Source organism: Macrosteles quadrilineatus, unplaced genomic scaffold, assembly GCF_028750875.1.
Source record: "Macrosteles quadrilineatus isolate MER2022 unplaced genomic scaffold, UCM_ALF_1.0 Scaffold_5__1_contigs__length_97177068, whole genome shotgun sequence".
Classification (NCBI taxonomy): Eukaryota; Metazoa; Arthropoda; class Insecta; order Hemiptera; family Cicadellidae; genus Macrosteles; species Macrosteles quadrilineatus.
The window spans coordinates 63,213,144-63,233,062 of NW_026542598.1; the positions used below are offsets into that span (position 1 = coordinate 63,213,144).

General features: G+C 35.8%; 2 protein-coding genes across 2 annotated transcripts in view; one reads left to right on the forward strand and one right to left on the reverse strand.

The window, feature by feature from the left end:
- The first annotated feature begins 1,082 nt into the window (after window positions 1-1,082).
- LOC128995073 (exosome complex component MTR3-like) lies at window positions 1,083-6,223 on the forward strand. Its single transcript, XM_054419958.1, has 5 exons — window positions 1,083-1,358; window positions 4,111-4,364; window positions 4,942-5,088; window positions 5,749-5,877; window positions 6,039-6,223. Exons 1-5 carry the CDS (start codon window positions 1,199-1,201, stop codon window positions 6,201-6,203), a joined length of 855 nt encoding a protein of 284 aa, XP_054275933.1. The 5' UTR covers window positions 1,083-1,198; the 3' UTR covers window positions 6,204-6,223.
- A 3,892-nt stretch (window positions 6,224-10,115) lies between these two features.
- Window positions 10,116-19,919, reverse strand: part of LOC128995649 (titin-like) — a 30,169-nt gene continuing 20,365 nt past the window's right edge. The window contains exons 21-25 of the mRNA XM_054420665.1: window positions 14,594-14,698; window positions 13,581-13,775; window positions 12,745-12,950; window positions 12,143-12,242; window positions 10,116-10,728 (exon numbers count right to left, since the gene is read on the reverse strand). Coding sequence (XP_054276640.1) covers window positions 10,526-10,728; window positions 12,143-12,242; window positions 12,745-12,950; window positions 13,581-13,775; window positions 14,594-14,698 — 809 coding nt within the window. The 3' untranslated portion in view covers window positions 10,116-10,525. The remainder of the gene's footprint in view (window positions 10,729-12,142; window positions 12,243-12,744; window positions 12,951-13,580; window positions 13,776-14,593; window positions 14,699-19,919) is intronic.

Below are 19,919 nucleotides of genomic sequence, written 5' to 3' on the forward strand. Positions count from 1 at the left end.
AAATAAGAATACAATAATGTTGCAAAATGCCGAAAAAATAGCTGGGTTTTCCTAGGCACGGAATCGGCGAGCGGAGAGAGGAACGCGGAGAGCGGAATTGAGATTAACATGGTGTTCCGCTCCGCTTCTAGGAAAACAGTAACATTAACTTACCTAAGACAAGTGGAGTCCGCTCTCCGCGTTCCTCTCTCCACTCGCGGATTCCGCGCCTAGGAAAACCCAGCTTTATGGGACAGCCGTGCGCCTATAGTTCTGGCATGGTGGGGCGGAAATGTACTAGTATCGAGCAAGGAAGAGCCCGAACGATAGCAACATAGCATATTTTGCCAGCATTATTTATAGTACACAGGATATTCCTATCGAGTGAGTGATGAAGTACGTGATGACGAGGGGGCAAAGGAGAGCGTTAAGGGGACGAATAGAATTTGCTCTAGACACCAGTGATTTTTGCTAGTCACCATCCATTTAAGTTTATCATTGAATGTATCATCTGTTTTTTACTTCTCTGAGTCATAGCTGACAATCACGTTCATTAAATTTATCTAAAATATGAATAATTATCAGAAAGATGAGAGACAAAAACTCTGCCACTGAAGCACTCAGTTATTCACTACTATAAGTGAAGTGAGGCCTTATGCACATTAGTGATCTGCTGCCGGTCCCCCCTAATTACGATCTCAACAGTTCAATTGAGTTTTCATTGACCCCATAGTACTTTCACTTAAGTTTTCTTACAGAGGATACAGTCCCACCTGACGAGAAAACTACATGTGTATTCAAAATAGAATTGTAGTATTGTTATTCAAAATTAATACAAAAACTAGCATAATGCCAGTAATGCTACTATTGATTACATATCCAAACTTCGAAGGGAGATTTATAATCAATGATACAACAAAAAGATGGAAATTTAAAATAGAAAGATTTCTTCAGCTGCATGGTTAAGAAACTAAAACCCACTTTACCAGCCTCAGTGATAACTTAAAAAAAAGGGCAAATGTCACTATTTTAAAAACATAACCTTTACCATACCTTCTTGTATCGTGCGAGCTGTGTTCTTGTGTTACTTACTGTTTTGTTTATGTGTTTTCGTTGTTTGTCATTACTCTTATTGTAAGTCCGTGTACTACAGAACATTCTATTTCTATCTACTTATTTAATTTAATGCATAAGACAATCAATACAATATAATCATAAAATGCCATCAGATTCTAGAAGAAATGCAGGACCTGAAAATACCTTGCAATATCAATTATATTTGAAACAAAAAAAGACGTATGAAGAATGTGAAAAAGAACTTTGTGATGTAAATAATAGAAGAAAAGACGGAAGAAAACTAACAGATTCTAGGAAAATCTGTAAGCACACATTTTCAATTTAATTTAAACTTGTACCAGACCTAGGCTAAGAGGTAGGCTTAGGCTATAAATAAGCCGTGTTTGCTCAAGACAACATTCCAGACAAAGCTAGTTTTCCTGTTGATATAATTTTGATGATGGTTAGGCTAACAGTTAGGCCTATGAAGTATTTAGGAGTTAAATTAAAAACTTCAGAACAGAATTTGTGTATTGTCTACTTCTGTACTTTTTAAAAGGACAGGCCTATAGCCTATAATACAGCCTTACAAACTTTGTCAGGGCAAGGGGTCTAAACCCAAAACTAGGGACATTGTGATACTATCGATACCGGTAGTTATCGATAGGTAAGTTAAGTCTACCCCTCATGGGTAGACTTTCATAAGTGGGGCCATAAACAACTGAATGAATATATAAATCATTTCATTCAATAGGCCTATATCAAGTTTCTAGAACCTAACTAACCGAATGAAATAATCGATAAGTTAAAATTACGGTTTGTTTTGGCCCCACTTATGAAAGTCTACCCCTTAGGCCTACTTTTGACCAGTGGTAGGCCTATTGGTTTAGATTTGGATTACCATAAGCAATAAGTTAGCCTACTTAAGCGGTATGAAAGATAGTAAAATACCGTATGCAGTAAGTTACGGTAACCTAAGTAGGCCTATCAGTACAGTTATTGAAAGAGATTATGCATTATTATAAAAAGTAGGCCTAACTTATCCCTAGATAACTACTAGTTAGATATCATAAACTAACTACGGTACTATAGTGGAATAGAATGCAGAATAGGACTGGCCTCTGAGGAGGTAGGGGATGCGACGTTGCTACTTCGTTCTTGGCTGGTGAGCTGACTTTCACCTAGAGCCGGGGTGCGGGCGCGGGCATCCCTCTGACTCTGTCTTCCCACTTGTAGGGTAGTTTAAAACTAAAAACAATTTTTTTTTTGCGGTATCGGTTAGTGTTGTCATGTTTACATCACATGGAAGTAACATTCATCCCTTACATGATTATGGATAGATTATTTGCACAATTAATGACTTAAACAGCTACCGGTACCAGATTTAGTTTTTGAAAAATATATTAACATACAATTAATAAATATAAAATGAAAATGCATTTTATATAGGGTCACCTTTACAAGTCTCTGGAAATTTGTTGTCTATAGCCAAACGTTTGTCGGCCATGATTTTTTAACAAATCACCGTAACAATAATAGCAAATTTATATGGTCCAACAACTTTTATAGCAGTTCTAAAAATCTTATAAATTGTTGCCCAGTTATAGTTTGATACACAAAACAAATTAATATGGAAATGAAGAAGGTAAAATCTTCCATATTAAACATTTACAACAATAGTTTGGTTGTGTTTAGGAACTGAAGTTGGGCTATGTTTAGGAATTACCCCAAAGCTGTCTTTCTTTGAACACCTATTGTGACCCTCACTCCGTTAATCTTATTATTGCCACTCGACTGAACTTAAACTTACGGAGAACAGGTAGCTCAATAGTGACGAAGCCTTTTTCTGTAATATTGTGATTTGACAAAAAAGTCCGTTAGTTTTATATTGAATTTAAGAAAATTTAACTAACGTTTACATACATTACGTTATGTGTTGCATTCATTAAAATAGTCATACGTTATATTCACTCTTCTATAACAAAGAAAAAACTTCTAATGTAGGTACCGGTACTCTAGAAATCCTCAAAAAACATACCAGGTAAAAAGGGAAATAGATAACATAACTGCCAATTTATTGCCAAAATGACATAAGTATTTTTATTAGAAAATATTATTACATTGCACTGGAAATTGTTAGCCTACATAAAAATATTTACAAAAGAAAATATTGACGTATGAAACTTAAATACAATTTTTAAGGGAGAATGACATTTTTATATAGGCCTATCAAGATATTTGCATTACGTAAAGGAACACCACGTCCGACGTTACGATATCGCAAACGTTTCACGTGTACTCGTGGTCGTCCACGTCGCGTACTGTTGTCCATATTCATTGGGCGAAACACAGTTCATAGACGAATTCTTGACAAAACAGGAGGGTATACTAGAAACGCACAGGTCGGCTATCGGGCAGAGACTGAGTGCGTGGCACAACTTGGAAACAGTGGACAGTTTTCTAAAAGCTGATTGGATGCCGCATGCCCCGCCCCACCCGACTCGAACTGGTTTTGGTCCTATTCTGTATTCTATTCCACTATAACACAAGCAAGTATGTTTATTTTATGGCCATTTTTTTGTATGTACCTAGATTCTTCTTCTTTGAAATTTTGGTTACCTAATGCTAATTGTCAACAACGGAACTCTAGTTTGTAAGCAGTGTTTACTAAGCAAATCTAAATTGAAGAAAAAATGGTTTATTTAGCCTTGCTAGGAGTTGTGTGTTATTATTTTCACACCATTTTATATCATTTAAAGATTTAAAATCTAACCTAGAAAAAAAAAAACTTAATCGGGTCATAAAAGTTATTGGAAGGCATCTAGGCCTATTAATTGTAGAGAGATCAGCTTTAATCTTTAACAACAAAACCAACAGACAAAGGGTACCTAATGAATTATAAAAATCTTGTAGAAATTCTATCCAAGAGCTAATTATCTATCAATGGTACGGTAGTCATAAAATATTTTTGAATGAGTAATATTTTATAACATTGTAGGTTACTCTTAGCTTAGAATTAAAAATAATCTATATTGTATTTGATACTTGCGGTTAAGTGTTATTATCTGTTTTCAGATGTGAAAACCGGAGTCGTCAGCCAGGCAAAAGGGTCTGCTTACATTGAAATGAAAAATACCAAAGTTATTTGTTCAGTTTTTGATCCAAGAGAAATTCCCAATAAATCAGAATTTAGTGTAAATGGAGAATTATATTGTGAATTTAAATTTGCAACATTTTCTTGTAAAAAAAGAAGACACTTTGTGCGTGATGTTGAGGAAAAAGAACTCAGTGTTAGTCTGAAAAGGGCCTTGGAACCCGCAGTTTGCAGGGTAAGCATTTAAAATATAATTGTCAGTTATGTATGCCTACTTAGATAAATACTGATCTTAATATTGGATTGGAACATTCCTTTAAAATGAAGTTATAGTAGTTAGAATATAATTTGATATAATATTCAATCAGGGACATAACTAGGGGGGGGGGGGCAGGCGGGGCATGAGCCCCGGGCGCCAGTTTTTGGGGGCGCCAACACAGGCACAGATTTTTTCAAACAAAAATTGAAAATATTTTTAATCCGACTGGCTGCAAGTTCTTTCATTGTCACTTGCCGATAGTACTTACCCGGTGTATAGGAAAACCTACGGCAAGTGACGTGATGAACAGAACTTGCAGCCAGCAACTTGCCGTCCCGACTGTCCCCATCTATACGCTGCTTTTTGTATATTGATTATATTCGTGATTTTAATAGGTTTACTTTTAATTAATTTCAGCTGTGATTGATTGTCAGCCAAAGTTTTTCATCCGGGCAATACTGCAAAAATATTTCTGTAAAAAAAAAACATAACAACTCTGTATTTTGTCAACCTAGTTTTACCAGTTTGGTTTACATCAGATGTTTTTTTCCAGCACGAGTTTCCAAATTTCCAAGTGGATGTTTATGTGTTGGTGCTAGAGAATGACGGCTCAGCCCTTGCTGCAGCTATCACTTGTGCCGGCCTCGCGCTGGCGGATGCCAGTGTGCCCATGTATGATCTTATAAGTGCTTCTACAATGGTAGGTTACATCAACATTCGGCCTATCTTAAACCTAGACAAATAATTAACTGGAACTAAAGCCTAGTTATCTAAATATTTGGTATATATTTTTGACTGTTGAGTATTGAAAATGCCTTAAAGCTAATTTGCCTTCTGATTAATTAACATAGCAAGAGGTTTAAACCAAAGCCTTGGATGGTCTGAAGTAAAACCTCTCAAAAAAGTGTTTTGAAAGGTTCCCAGTAAAATATTATATTTAGAAAATATATACCTATGTATTTAAACCTAACCTAACAAAACAAAACAAATATTGACAGGCCATTTCTTGATGTGTCTTATGTCTGTTTACGCTCAAGTTGGATGTTTTAGACTATTTTTGTCTTATTTTATAGTTGTTACAATGTATATTTTACTATTTGATAGTACAATACCAGAGAAGAAGCTAGATTTTAACCAAACTATACAGAAATACAACAATTAACATCTGGATGTAGTGGAACGCACTAGACAATCGGGCAGTGACTTGTTTGTTTACACGTTGGGAAAGGCGGTCAGTGTCATACTCAGGTGGCAGTCCAAAGTATCCAAAAATCCAAATGAGATGGTGTTTACTGTATTGAGGAGATTGGATTGCCAAGGTTCTTTAACCAGTGGACGCTATCTCTGTGTTATGTGGCAGGGAGTCCACGGAGAGCGGAGACTGATGGATCCTACAGTGGAGGAGGAGAATGTCTGTCTGACGGTGACTCCGAGAGACAGCAGCAGCCAAGGAGTCGTCACTCTGGCATATCTCTCCAGTCTTAAACAGGTACTTACAGGAAACTCTTGTGTGATACTAGCGATACTACATATATTGATATATTAGTGTTAAACATTAACAGTCATATTTGTTGCTATTATCTGCCTGTGGTCTTAAATCATTTTTGTTGGTAGTCTGCTGATTGCTGAAGTTTCCAATGTTGTGTCCAGGTGACGGAGCTGTGTCAGTCAGGACTGATGGAGGTGGAGGAATTACAGAAGGTGGCGGAAGTCCTGGAGAAACAAGCGACAGAGGTGTATTTAGTTGTGCAGCAATGTCTTGCAGCCAGTGTGAAAAAGCATTTCAAAGATCGCCCTGCCAGTGCTAACCAATAAAGTTTATAATGTTTTTTTTTTTATTTTGACTCTCTTTACCTTGTTTCTGTTTGATTATTATTGGACACAGTATATTAGTTAATATGGCTTGGTAGAGAAAATGTTATGTTTGGGGACAAACAAGAAAATTTACATTAAGCTAGTCTTGTCCAGCTGATTATCTTCCTTTCCTCTAAATTTTGAAACAACTTACCGTGACAGGTACAGAAGTCAATCGGATGTTTAGGTGATACCATAGACAAATAGAATAAATATAGACCGTCAGCTGTGCTGCGGTTAGCGTAAGTTCAGGCGTCCACCGCTAGGTTTGCCTTGTAGTTACGGCGCACACCGCTGCAGCATCTACTGGTCGCATACGGCCTGCAGCGGTGTGTGGCGTAACTACACGGCAAACCTAGCGGTGGGCGCCGGAACCTTCCTTTGACAGTCTATATTTATTCTATTTGTCTATGGTGATACTCTCCCTTATGGGAACCATCTACTTAAGTTATTAAGTTTTGGAATGGCTATAGGCCTAAACCAAGCAGAGAGGTGAATACTACAGCTGTGTTCAACTGAATAACCTTTAACTAGTGGTCGTCCTGTGGTCGAAACTCGACCAAAAATAATTAATGTACAGACTTCTCTATTTTCTCCCCACACTGTAAATAACACATGTGATTTGAATTTCTTCCATTTGTTTTGATTTTCTGTTTACATTTTGTTGTTATTTCGTCACCATCATGGCAACCCATATGCTCCATGTTAATTTTTTGAAGTTTTCAAATTAATTTTTTGTGCTTATTTGTTAGCCTATTTTAATTTTTAGAGGCATTCTGCACATCTACAGGAAAATATCTTTCCAACAGTATGCGTAGATTTTCTCTGCGATGCACACGACCTGAGAAAAAAGGTTTTAAAGAAACATGCTTGCCTATTAATATATAGATAGATAGATACCGATAATGTATTAAGTCTATGGCCCAAAATAAGCTTTATTCAGGTATACAATACTCATCAAATCTGTGTTAAATAACATTTCCATCACCAACTTAATGATTGATCAATATGTTAATGTTACATAACCTCAAAATGCTTACCTACCTTGAAAAACGTGTAGGTGTAGGTATACCACATTTTGAATGAAATTTGATATTTGAAAAGTTATTCTAGAGTTCATGTAGGACTCTATAATGACATTTTGAGTCCTACATTAGGGCCGAAAGACTTTTTTAAAATAAATATTTGGACTAAGCGTTTGAAAACTCTTCATGACTATATAAAGGGTGGTCCATCCTTAGGGCTGCCTCCCTTTATTAAAACTTTTAACTCCTCCACTGATCTGTGAACTTGTATGTTTTTTATGGCAAGGTACGTGGTCCAAGCTGCCACAGTTGGTAATTTGATTAATGACTACCAAGCCCTACTTTTTTTTTTTGTAAAAGTGTCTTACCAAGGCAGTAAAATTTTGCTAGCTCTTGTAGTCCAGTCATATTAGGATATTACGTAGAAATAATTCCCTAAAAGGGGAAACTTTGCATTTGTATAGTACTAGCACCCAGTAACAACATATCAAAAATCAACATTCGTGCATGGGCATGCTGTGCTACGGCCGCCATCTTGAAAAATGGCGACCGATTTTCACTTTTTTGACCATATTTCACTAACCGTTGGATGTACAAAAATATTGGTAATACAAAAGTTGAAGGGCTTAAAAAAATACATATTTTTGCTATTTAAACTTTTGTCATATCTCTAACGGTTATCGAGAAAAACGTAATAATAACAATAATAAATTAATAATGACAACACCTTGTTTGATTTTTGGCAATTAAACACTAAAATTGTCCCCTAGGTTTTAAAGTTTTCTGACATTTTTGAAGACATTGAGTTTTATATATTTAGATATGTACGTAAAATCAGATTCACTGATTACTACGCTTCTATGTATGGTCAGAAGTTTGGTTAGTAGTGTGGCAATGTTCTGACTGCATGAAATATTACTCTATGGAGAGAGACAAGGTACAGGTGTATCAGCTACACAGGTGAATGGTGTTGCTCAGCTGATTATAAGTAATTAGAAGTAAACAATCATAAAAATAAAGTTTTAAATTTTGAGGTTTTGTTGTGTTTACATTGCATCAACAATATATTAAGGGAAAGTTAAATATATCATGTTTATTATTACATAAGCATTTAATGGAGGGCAAAAGCTGTGTTATATGCAAATCAAGTTTACAAGAAGGTGAAATTGTTGAAGTTAATAGAGGACTGAGCTCTCTAGTTGAAGCTAGTAAGGAAAGAAATACCACCAATACACTGCTAAGAAAAGGCTGCAAGCTGCAAGCACATTTTGATTTGGCAACGCTACCCCCAACATCAGCTGCTGCTTCCCAACACAGCTTCCGTGTTTATCACCAAGTTCAAAAATGGCTTGGACATGATTTAGATCCGTGTCAGTGGGGGAGTGGGGCTGGAGTTTGGTTGACAATTCACTACAACCTATTCCAACGACTCTTCCACCCGCACCCGAGAGAATTATGCACGTCATTTCTTGCAATTGTAAGAGGTGTTCTGACTATTGTGAGTGCAAAAGGGCAGGTCTGCGTTGTTCAGCAATGTGTGGTAAGTGTGAGGGATTGTCATGCGAGAATTCGCCTGAGGTGGACATTGATGAATCCAAGATGGTCGAACAAGATGAATAAATCAAAATGTAATATTAATAACTGTTTTACTTTTTTCTTTGTAAATAATTATGTTCAAATATAATTTATAACTAATAAATGTATTTTATTTTATTCATAAGTATGCTAAAATGCCAAATCTTGGAGATTAAAGATCGTGATAAATTGAATTTTCGACTTGATCTGCAGAAATTCAAACAAAATTCAAGTTTTGTTATTATTAATTTATGTTTTCTCGATAACCGTTAGAGATATGAAAAAAGTTTAAATAGTAAAAATATGTATTTTTTTAAGCTCTTCAACTTTTGTATCAACAATATTTTTGTACATCCAACGGTTAATGAAATATGGTCAAAAAAGTGAAAATCGGCCGCCATTTTCCAAGATGGCGGCCGTAGCACAGCATGCACGAGTGTTGATTTTTGATATGTTGTTACTGGGTGCTAGTACTACACATATGCAAAGTTTCCCCGTTTAGGGAATTATTTCCAGGTAGAGGGGTATTTTTACCTAATATGACTGGCCTATTGGTCCCATGATTTTTGATTCCTATATCAATATAGCAGTGAACACATGGAATGAAGACAGACAGCACTTTAGAAATTTGATGTTTACTAAAGTTTAATTTTATACTAGTTTGTTGCAATGTGACATTCATTTTTATACTAGTTTGTTGCAATGTGACATTCATTTTTATACACTAGTTTGTTGCAATGTGACATTCATTTTATGTTATAACCAATATAGTGAAAATACATTGTTGTGCGTGCATTAACAAAGCAACCAAAGATCACTAGTAAATATATGTGGACTGTTGTTCAATAAATTAATGGATATTTGGCCAGAAAATGGATATTTTAATTTAGGCTTGACGCTACAAGGAATGAACTACTACACCACATAACATAAATTGTGCTCTTTAGAATTCAGGAAATAATTCAATACAAGTCAGTGATGCACACTTGGTGTAAATATGAATGAGATGGTATGTGTAGCTTTGTTACTGACAAAGGTCAGTTGTTTCTTATCCAGGGATCATTCTGCCAATGATAGTGGACAGCTGAGTCCAGTTTTGAACCATCAACAAGCTAATGACTTCTCTCAGGATTGATCCAGCGACCTCTTGATTACTAAGCTCCATACCCACTCAGCAACCCTGCTATAATAAACAACTCTAAAAAGTTATTAAAACTAACATGCTTTATCCTTTGAAAATGAAATGGAATAAAATGTAAAGGAAACAATACAATTAAATCATAACATATCTTTATTTTCCGAACATTTCAACAGATAAAATCGACAACAATTTTTTTATTGCACCTATATTTTCTCCCTGTTATCGAAATAACCTGTTGGTTCAAAACAAAACACACTAGAGCAAAGTTACATTCAAAAATGATAAATTCAACAACATAGTCTATAGTGACTGACATGACTAAACATGTTTTATCACAGGTTCGTTAAAAATTACTTAAAGCTAATGACTCGTCAAGTTACGTGGCTATGACATCTTCGTGGTCACGTATAATTAACAATATATATAAACAAGGGAAATGTACAATATCAAAAATTCTGTATACATTCAGTCTTGGTCCTTAAAGTAGTAATGTCGGTATCGAGTCAGCTCAGGGAATGCTGTCTCGGTAGCGTCATTTGGATCTACTTGAACAAATGCTTAGCGTAATACCAGATGCGGAAGAAGTACTCGCTGCGGCGGAGCAACGAGCCCTTGGCGTAGCAGTGGATGTCGGCATCCATGCCTGCCTCTCGCATCCACGAGGAGGTGTTCTCTGTACTGAAACTGAGTGACGGTGTGTCCTTCTCCAACAAACTACGCTCTTCCACATCGGCCTCCTCCATACCTACACACATCACTCACATTGTACTTCAAACTTCAACTCAAAAAAACTAACAGGCTTGCAAATTTAAATCTAATGACAATGATTTATTGACACATAACAAAAAAATGTATATGGTGTATGCAAAGGTGCTTCATCCTGTTTGATTAAATCGCAGAGAAGAAAGGTACAGAGGAAACTCACTTATGGGACGACCGTGTGCTTTCAGCTCTAGTACCTATGTTGTTGCCGGAAATATATTTGTGACTTGCAAGGATGAGCCTGAAAGGCAAACATGTACGGAAATCCTATCTTCCAGGGTCTTCCTCTACCGTTGCGGTTGTAGCATATAATGGCAAGAGAGTGTTGGGCTTTGCCCTAGACACCAGTGACTAGTGCTAGACACCACATAAGTGTATCATTGAGTCTTTCTTCTGTGAATTACTTCTCTGTAATTAAATTTAAATTCAACAATGAATGTATGTATATATGGATGGATGGTATGTATGTATGAATGTATATGTAATTGAATTCAACATAAAATAAGGGCTAAAAGGTAATAATTGTAACCTGTTAATAATCTTAGTTAATAGTTAACAATAAAAAAAGTTTAAAAGAAATATGTATTGTTGAACGATAATTTTATTTTACCAAGTGTAATATTATTGTTGTCAATAAAGTAGTTAAGCAAACTGAGGTCAGCCTGCATGACATAAATTGTTTTTTTTTAAGTAGGCTGCACAATTAATTGTAAAAAGAAAAAGTAAAGCCCCCCATACACGGGCAAACATGTTCGTGACGGTATTGGCGGCAAGTCTTTGTACCGCCGAGCATGTTGGGCTCGGTGTTCAGCTCGTCGGACTGTCACAGCACGAGAGAAGCAAGAGTACTGTGCGGTGGCGGCAAGCAAGTTCGCATGCTCGACCGTCTGTTGGAAACGCCGAGCATGTTTGCGAGCGTGTCGGCCAACAGGCTCGCGAACATGCTCCCCCGTGTATGGGGGCTTTAGACAACAATTTACAAAACTTTTATCACCACTTCAAAATACCTCTGAATACTTTTTTTTTGGCTCCCAGGTCCTTTATTAAACATACATATTCATATGATTTTATTGTCAAAACAAAATTGTATAGATTACCAATTACCACAAAGGATTGACGAAGAATTGTACTGTATTTAAAATATTTTCATACTCATGATTATCAGACAATTTTTGCGAGTATAAAATCTCACATTTTGATGTAACTATTTACCTTAAAGTGGTTTTCTGTGATATATTTTATTTTATTGGTCAATTGCGTACAGTTTTATAACTGTTGTTTTTTTTATAAAATCTATTTTTCATAAAATTTGATTGATAGAAATGTTTTGATCTGATATCCTGATAAATGATCACTGTTGTTTATTTTCCTAAAAGACCTTTGACACAGTTCCATACCTGTAGGCTTCTTGACCAGGAACGGTTCATCCGATTCCAGAGGATCACTGAGGCCTACTTCATTGCGAGCAAAGATTCTAACCAAGTACTCATGGTTTTCCTAGATAAAAAGACAATATATATAGTGTATATTATTAAGGTTGATATAAAAATTAATGAATGGCAAATAAATAGTTAAAGAAACTAATTATATTGAAACCAAATTATAAAAGGTACAGTATAATTCTAAATATTGCAGTTCGTTTGTACAGTCAAAGTAGTTTATTTACGGTTTGATAATATAAGTTGTTATAATATTTTTGATAATTTTTTAAAGTCATGTACATTAGAAAAAAACTTTGCTGGAAAGCCTTTACAGTCTGTACTAAATTTTGATATCGGATAATATTTTAAGTTGTCTTAATATCACCATTCAGATCTACTAGAAAAATGCTTAGTGCAATCACAGGCTTAGTATCACCTCAGAGATACAGAAGAAGTAAACTCAGTCAAAATGGTCTAATTATAATACATAAAAAAATTATATTAAAATACAAAGAATTCTTGGAAAAAACGCATGGGAAGCGAGTTCCCACCCCATTACAACACTGCGTAACACTTACTTGCAAGTCTTTGATGGTGAGTTTCTGCACTTCCGCAGACACCTGACCCACTTCCATCCACATGGTCTTCTTGACGTCGCGGATGGCAATCTTGTACCCCTCCAGCGGCGCCCCTCCATCTGTCTCGGGCACGCCCCACTCTACGATGATGGAGTTCGGACCCAAACTGCGGATCTCCAATGGATCTGTTGGTGGAGAGGGAACAGCTGTTGGACAAAAGAAATTACATTAAAGCTAGTCAAAATTTTCCTCCCATCACATTGTCATACTTCTGTGGTAGGTTTTTGTGTAAAATGGCAGTGAACATAATAAAAAGTTTCGAGATTAGCGGCCACACTCCTCTTTTTTCGTGGCCTTGTGCAACCTGTTAATGTTGTGTTATAATTAAAGCATGATGATAATTGAAGCAACAAATCCTTATTGTTAGCATAAATACTAGACGGTAATTATTACTAAGTTAAAAGTGTATCTTAAAAGCTTAAATCTCTGCACAATTAACTCTTATAAAATAATCAATAAGTTTATGAAATTTGGAGGAGGTTGTAGTAATTGATAAAAAGTTTGTATTATAACATGACCTTTTGGAGACATTCTTTATGAGGGAGCTTTTTTGCCTAAATGGCCAATCAATTTATGGTTCTATTGGGTAGCTGACTTAAGGTAAACTCCAAACTACCTCACAGTATTTTCACAAAATTAAAGTCTTTTGGAGATTGACAGGTTTTCAACCAGAAGGAAGTACCACCTCCAGGAGGGAAGTCCAACGTGGTAATCTGATTGCAACAGGCTGGATCACCTTCCAAAAGGTTTTTCTATGTTCTGGTAGTTGTACTCACTGGCATGAGTCTGCAGGCTGATGACGCTGGTTGCTGCCGCAGTACTGAGCCCAATCATGTTCTCAGCGTAGATCCTGAAGTACAACTCCGACTTCTCCTTCAGATTCTCAACACAATATTGCAGATGTCCAGGGTCCAAAGTCACCACCTTGGACCACTTCTTGCTGTTGCCGTACTGCTTTTCAATTATGTATCCTGCAAAAACATACAACACATTTGTCAGCACAAAAAGACGACAAATTTCAAGTACATTGCAGGGTAAATTCAAAAATGAAATACTAATAAGGAGATAACAAAATGATACATTTAAAATTATTATTATGGTTATCTTATCTGCCCTGGAAAGGACAATAATTGGACCTGTGTGTCACAAGTCGTCCAGGGTATTCTCTGCGCCAGGAAGCTCGACCTTGAACGGGAATTGAATGGCAGAAAAGGTGCGAGCCCCGAGGGCTTAGATCACATGTTCACCTGACCTGAAGTAATATGACAAACAATCCCAGGCTTGTCCAACAGAGTAGGGGGTATTTTTAGTGAGTATTCTGATTTTACTGAGGAGTCTCACACTACAGGCTGGCCACCTGTGTGTGTGAAAACATTTATACCTTCTCTCCCTAAAAATAAATAATATTACTTTAGGTATGCTAAAACAAAGAATATATATTTTATTGGGAGCTGAAAGACTTAAAATAAGTCCAACCTGAAATGTCAAAATTATTTCTACAATTATATATTTGCTAATTTGCTTACTTCACACCCTAAAATAAAGGTTGAAAATACAACTTAGGTTCAAAAGTTATGGTCCTCTGTATACAACATAAGAATTAATTGAGGTCCACAGCACATGGTTTTCTTTTGTAACATTTTATTTAAAATGTTCTAACTCCTTGCACCAAATTTCGTCTAATGTGGTTGTTGGCTATGACAATCTTAAGAAATGGCAACGCCCGACTATAAATATGTATGTAGCTCGAATGTAAAAAAAGTAATCTTTTTTAAGAATTTATTCTTACCGGTGAGCTCAGTTCCGCCAGTGCTGGCCGGAGGCTGCCATTGTAGGGTAACACTCTTGCTGGTGATGTCGATGGCGTTGAAATTAAGCGGAGCAGATGGAGGTGCTACGACACAACATCAATGTTAGCACTCAAAAAATATATATACAATGAAATGTTTATGGGGTTGGGGAAATCATCAATATGTAATTTTGACTGGCAAATAAACCACTTTTAAAAATGAAATTACAACTTTTTCATTTATGGGTGAAAACCACAAAACAGGCCAACTTGTGTAAAGAGAGTAAAAAAAATTTAACATATATTTTGAGAAAATTTATTGATTAATGTATAGCTAATAACCCTTAGAACCCATCAGTAAAGCAGCAGAGCTAAATTTTGTTAATTAATGTACTTTTGGTAACTTTTACCCTTTTGAGGTCCTCATAAAGTACAAAACGGTCACACCTATTAACATTATATTTACTGCATGTAGGTTAGTTTATAATTATAATTAACAACATGGAAGTACCTAGTTAACAAATGGGTAACTATATATTATGAAGATTTCAGGAAAAAAAGACGCATTTTAATGTAATTTAAACTTTTTCCCCAAGTTACCCCACAAATTTAAGATCTGAGTGAAAAACTTTTCAGTCTTGAGGTTAGGAATGTCAAAAATGACCAGACTCCACTTGCGGTAGATAAACTGTGAGTAATATTACCCACTGGTACACATAATATAATTTTAATGTACTTATTTAGTCTATAAATAGCAAAAAACGTGACCGTGACCGGTTGGTTCTGACCGTGAGTGAATTGTCACGGGTGTGACCGGTTTGATATCACTGCAGTTTGAGAACTTTCATGACGCCATTTTTGCATTTACTGAACCCTCCCTCCCTCCCTGAGGCGTGACGTAATATGTGTATGAAATGATATATGTATGTATGATATATGTATGTATCTTTGGAATGAAAATCATGTATGGTAAATAAAAAACCTTAGTTATCTTTGTCTTTCTTTATTCCTTACAACAAAACAAATGAGTACACTTTTATCTGACAAATAGACAAGATTTCTTTTAAATTGAATTTAAGTCTGTTCACAAATTAATAAAAAAATCTAAATCTAAAACATCTTAATATTAAAATTATACAGAAACAAAAATGCGAAAAAGTAATGTTGTGTAAAAAGTAAACAAATATAGGCTAACTGTGAATAATACTATTAGCCTAAATTATCTTAAAATAGGCTACATCATAATAAAAAAATACGTGAAAATTACGTATGTTCACAAATTAAATATAAAAAATCTAAATCCAAAACATCATACAATCAAAATTGTATTTATATATAAACAAATACGGAAAAGTGCAATTGAATTGATTGTTGTTTCTATATCGAAACACATTTCCTAACAAACTTGCAGATTGTTCTAAAGAATGTTGTTTCAAGTTTTGAGTTAGGGCACAAAATAAATCGAATATAATTGTGAATAATATTAGCCTAAGTTATCTTAAAATGGGCTACAACATATAAAATAAAATATGTGAAAGAGTACAACTTGATTAACCAAGTTTTGAGTTGAGACACAAAATAAATCAAATATGCAACAATACTATTGACCTTAAAATCAAATGTATTTTTAAAGAAACAAGTGAACAAGTGAAGTTAAATCAAACCTTTTTTTCTGATATAATGAAAACCTTTTTATGATATAACGTTACAACCCTTTGGTATTTTAAATTTATAAAATACCCTGAGGCCCTTCATATCAAGGATTGGTGTAAGTGTGGAAATGATTTGTTCTATTGACACAGTAGCAACATCTTGCTCATTGGTATAGAATAAATCTTTAGATTTGTCACAAGATTTTAAAAACATGACATCAACTTCATTCTTGTTCATTCCTCCTTGACAAACGCCAATGAAGTCCTCAGTTTCGTTACTTTTGCGTCCTTTTTTATATCTCACAATTACATATACACCAGACGAAATTGAATTCTCGTCCGGTGGATTCAAGTCTGGTGAATTCAAGTCTGGTGGATTCAAGTCTGGTGGATCCAAGTCTGGTGAATTCCCTACATCCCTACATTCGATGCCATCCCTCTCCGCATCATCTTCAGAGCTTGAGTACACCTCATCCACGGTAAATCGTTTAAAGTTCCACTTCGATGTAGATTGGAATACTTCCTCCTCTTCACTTTCGTAGCTCCACTCATTTGGGAAAATTTCGAATAAGGTGAAATGCTCACAGTACTGTGAAGCTGGGCAATCAAAACATGACAACGACCTAGCGTACATGAGTCCCTGACTGTAGGTTACTTGATGGACATTCATGATCCCTTTTACAGCCGGGACTTTCATCGAAGTTATTCGCAGCCTAAAACTTTCTATCTGATCAGGAGTCACTTCTTCGAGATATATGTCAGTATCTTTTAAAGCAGAGACGAACGCTGCAGCAGTCGTTATGTCTGTACCATACAGGACTTTCCAGTCAGCTTGTCGCTTCAGGGTCCCCCCAACGCCATCCATCGGCCCCTTCCCATGGCCGGCCTCGGTAAAGTTCCAGGTCATAGTCTTGACATAACGAAAGTGCTTTGGAACAATTTGTTGGAATAATTTAAGGTTAAACCTGTTACGGTACTGAGATGATGGCCCGTCAGAAAAAAAATGTATTCTTGTTGTCTTCGGAAATCGAGATGAATACTTCTGTAAAATTGGTTCCATGTGACCCCAGACAGCGTGTGCCTGGTGGTCAACGTTGTCAGAAACAGTGGCAAAGCATTCATTTTTAACTTTATTTCTTTCTTTAAAATAGGCCACGCCAGTGTGTAAACACAACTGTTTTTTGGAGGCTCCGAAATGGACAGATTGGACTTCACTCTGATACTTGCAAACATAATTTTCTGAAAAGTCAATTCGGAATGCCAATTCGTCTTTGTCAAGATTGTTTATTTTTGAGTCAATCTGCTTTGCCTGGTGTTTGGTATAAAATACATGCTTTTTGAATGATGGTAGCATTTTCATCAGACTCAACTCAACTTGCGATGCATTTTCAATCCTTTTTTCTTTTATGGTTTTTTGAACAAACTTAGCTTTATTTTTTATAACTTTTTTCTCCTTGATTTTTTTCCACTGATAATACTTGAGCTTGAAATCAGTTTCGTAAGTGAAGGCAACTCGTTTACTAGCACATTGTTGGCATTGACTCATTAAACATGCTTCCCTATCAGTATAACAAACAGTGGTTTGAACGATCTCTCTTGGCGTATTTTCTTTGATAACTTTAGCTTGTTTCAATGCTGTGACCATCAGGTCCATGTTAGCATGCTTTATACACGCGCAAGTTTCTCGATCGGATTTTTTTGGCAATGTAACCCAAAAGGGCCTTGCGCGACGAAATGAAGTGAAGGATATATTACAATCAAATTCTTGTTTGAACTGCTTATGTAGGACATGGAGTGGTTCAAGAAGAATTCTTCTCTGCATTTGAATGCCATTTTTCTTTACTACATCTTTCTTCCCGGGACACATCTTACTAACGCAATCGTTTTCGAAAAATGATATCAATTGTTTTTTCAACTCTGACAAAACCCCTTTCTTTACTCTTCGTGTATATTCTAAATTATTTTCACTGTCAGACAGAATTTTGTTGATCTTGTGAGGTACGAGAGTATTAAAATATTTTTGTACCCTGTATTTCTTGAGTATTCGGTTTCCTAGCACTTTTGAAACAAGCTGTTTTTTTTTCATCGAACTTCCCAATTCTTCTTTTCTTTTTCTTATCTGCTTCTGCAGCACATAACCAAGAAACAGTTGTTTTCTCACATTTTCTGACACCTTTTCATTCCCCACAAGTTGATCCACTTGCTTCCGTGGGGACGGAGATCCATTTGATGTTTTTTTAGCTTTTTCTCTAGCGTATCGTTTCCTATATTTTTCTAAACTCCTTTGTAACAACTTTATTTTATTTTCTTGTTTTTTGATGGTTCGATAAGCTTTTGCTTTATCTCTTCGAACCATTTTCCTTCCTCGTCTTTTTTGGGAAGAAACTTGTATGCCTAAACCTACTGGACTTTGCGGTGGTGTATTTGTCAAAGCCTCTTCAATTCCTTTCTTCTTCATACTTCTGATTCTGTTCCTCTCCCTCCAATATTTTTTCCACTTTCGGTGTTCTCTGGGGTTCATTTTGTCAACAGTCTTAATCTTTCCTTCTCTCTTGAGTTTTTCATGGCGGTCTCTATCGTATTTCCTTTTAGCTTCCAGCTGCTCCTCATTTAACTTTGCTCTTCTTCTTCTTTGCCTTTCCCTCGCTAGCTCTTTTTGTCTCTCATACTTTTCTTTGGCCGAAAGTTTGGAAGCACGCGCCATTTCGCATCACGAATTCTAAAAAAAAAAAAAATACACTACGTCAAGCCATTGAATTATTATATGGTCCAAAAAAGGGAGTTTGACTAGGGGCCGCGACATGACATAGGACATAGAACATGACATAGGTGATAATGCTTACTTTTTGTAGAACAAACTTTATTTTTGAAATCAATGGGTGGGGGGTTAAGTGCGTTATGTAACACAGGAGGTTGACCTCGTTCACCAGTAAAATGTAATGGGAATGGGAGGTTAGAAAGTTGGATAATATAGGTTGAAATGTAAAAAATTAATAAAATCCTAATTGACAGTAATTTTGATTATTTATCATTAAAAATAAATATAAATATATTTGTCCAGGTTATATTTAAAGAATTTAATATAAAAACAAAATAAATACATTTATAAATCGCTAAATAACAACGTTCAAAAATCAAACAAATCGGTCACGATTTACCCATCCGGTCACGCGACCGTTTTGTGCGTGACCGTGTTGTAAGTTTGGATCTTTTTCAATTCTATCATAGAAATGCGTTGCAGCATTTAGCCATATTTGAGGTTATGGACAAGCCTACTAACCACCCATTTGGTTCCTATTTACTTCATCAGAATATTTATAATAGTATTTTAGTATTTAACGTGACCGTGTTGTTTCTTAATTAAGGTACTATGAGTATTTTACCTGAAATAATTGAAATAGTCGGAAGAAATATGTAGTTTTAAAACCAAAACTCAGCAGTCACACATACTACACCATTACTCATCAGTTCACTTGCCGTTTCGCGCGGGAATTCTTTTCACCGTCCTTCCACGGCCGATGTTCAGTTTCGGTGTTCCTTGACGTCATTGGGAGCGGGACAGCTAAAAATTGGAAAAAAAAGTCCACAGTTTCATGTCTTTCCCCAAATGCCTGTCTATTGATGGTGAAATAACTGATCATCTTCTATTCTGTGTACATGAAATAGTTGTTCTG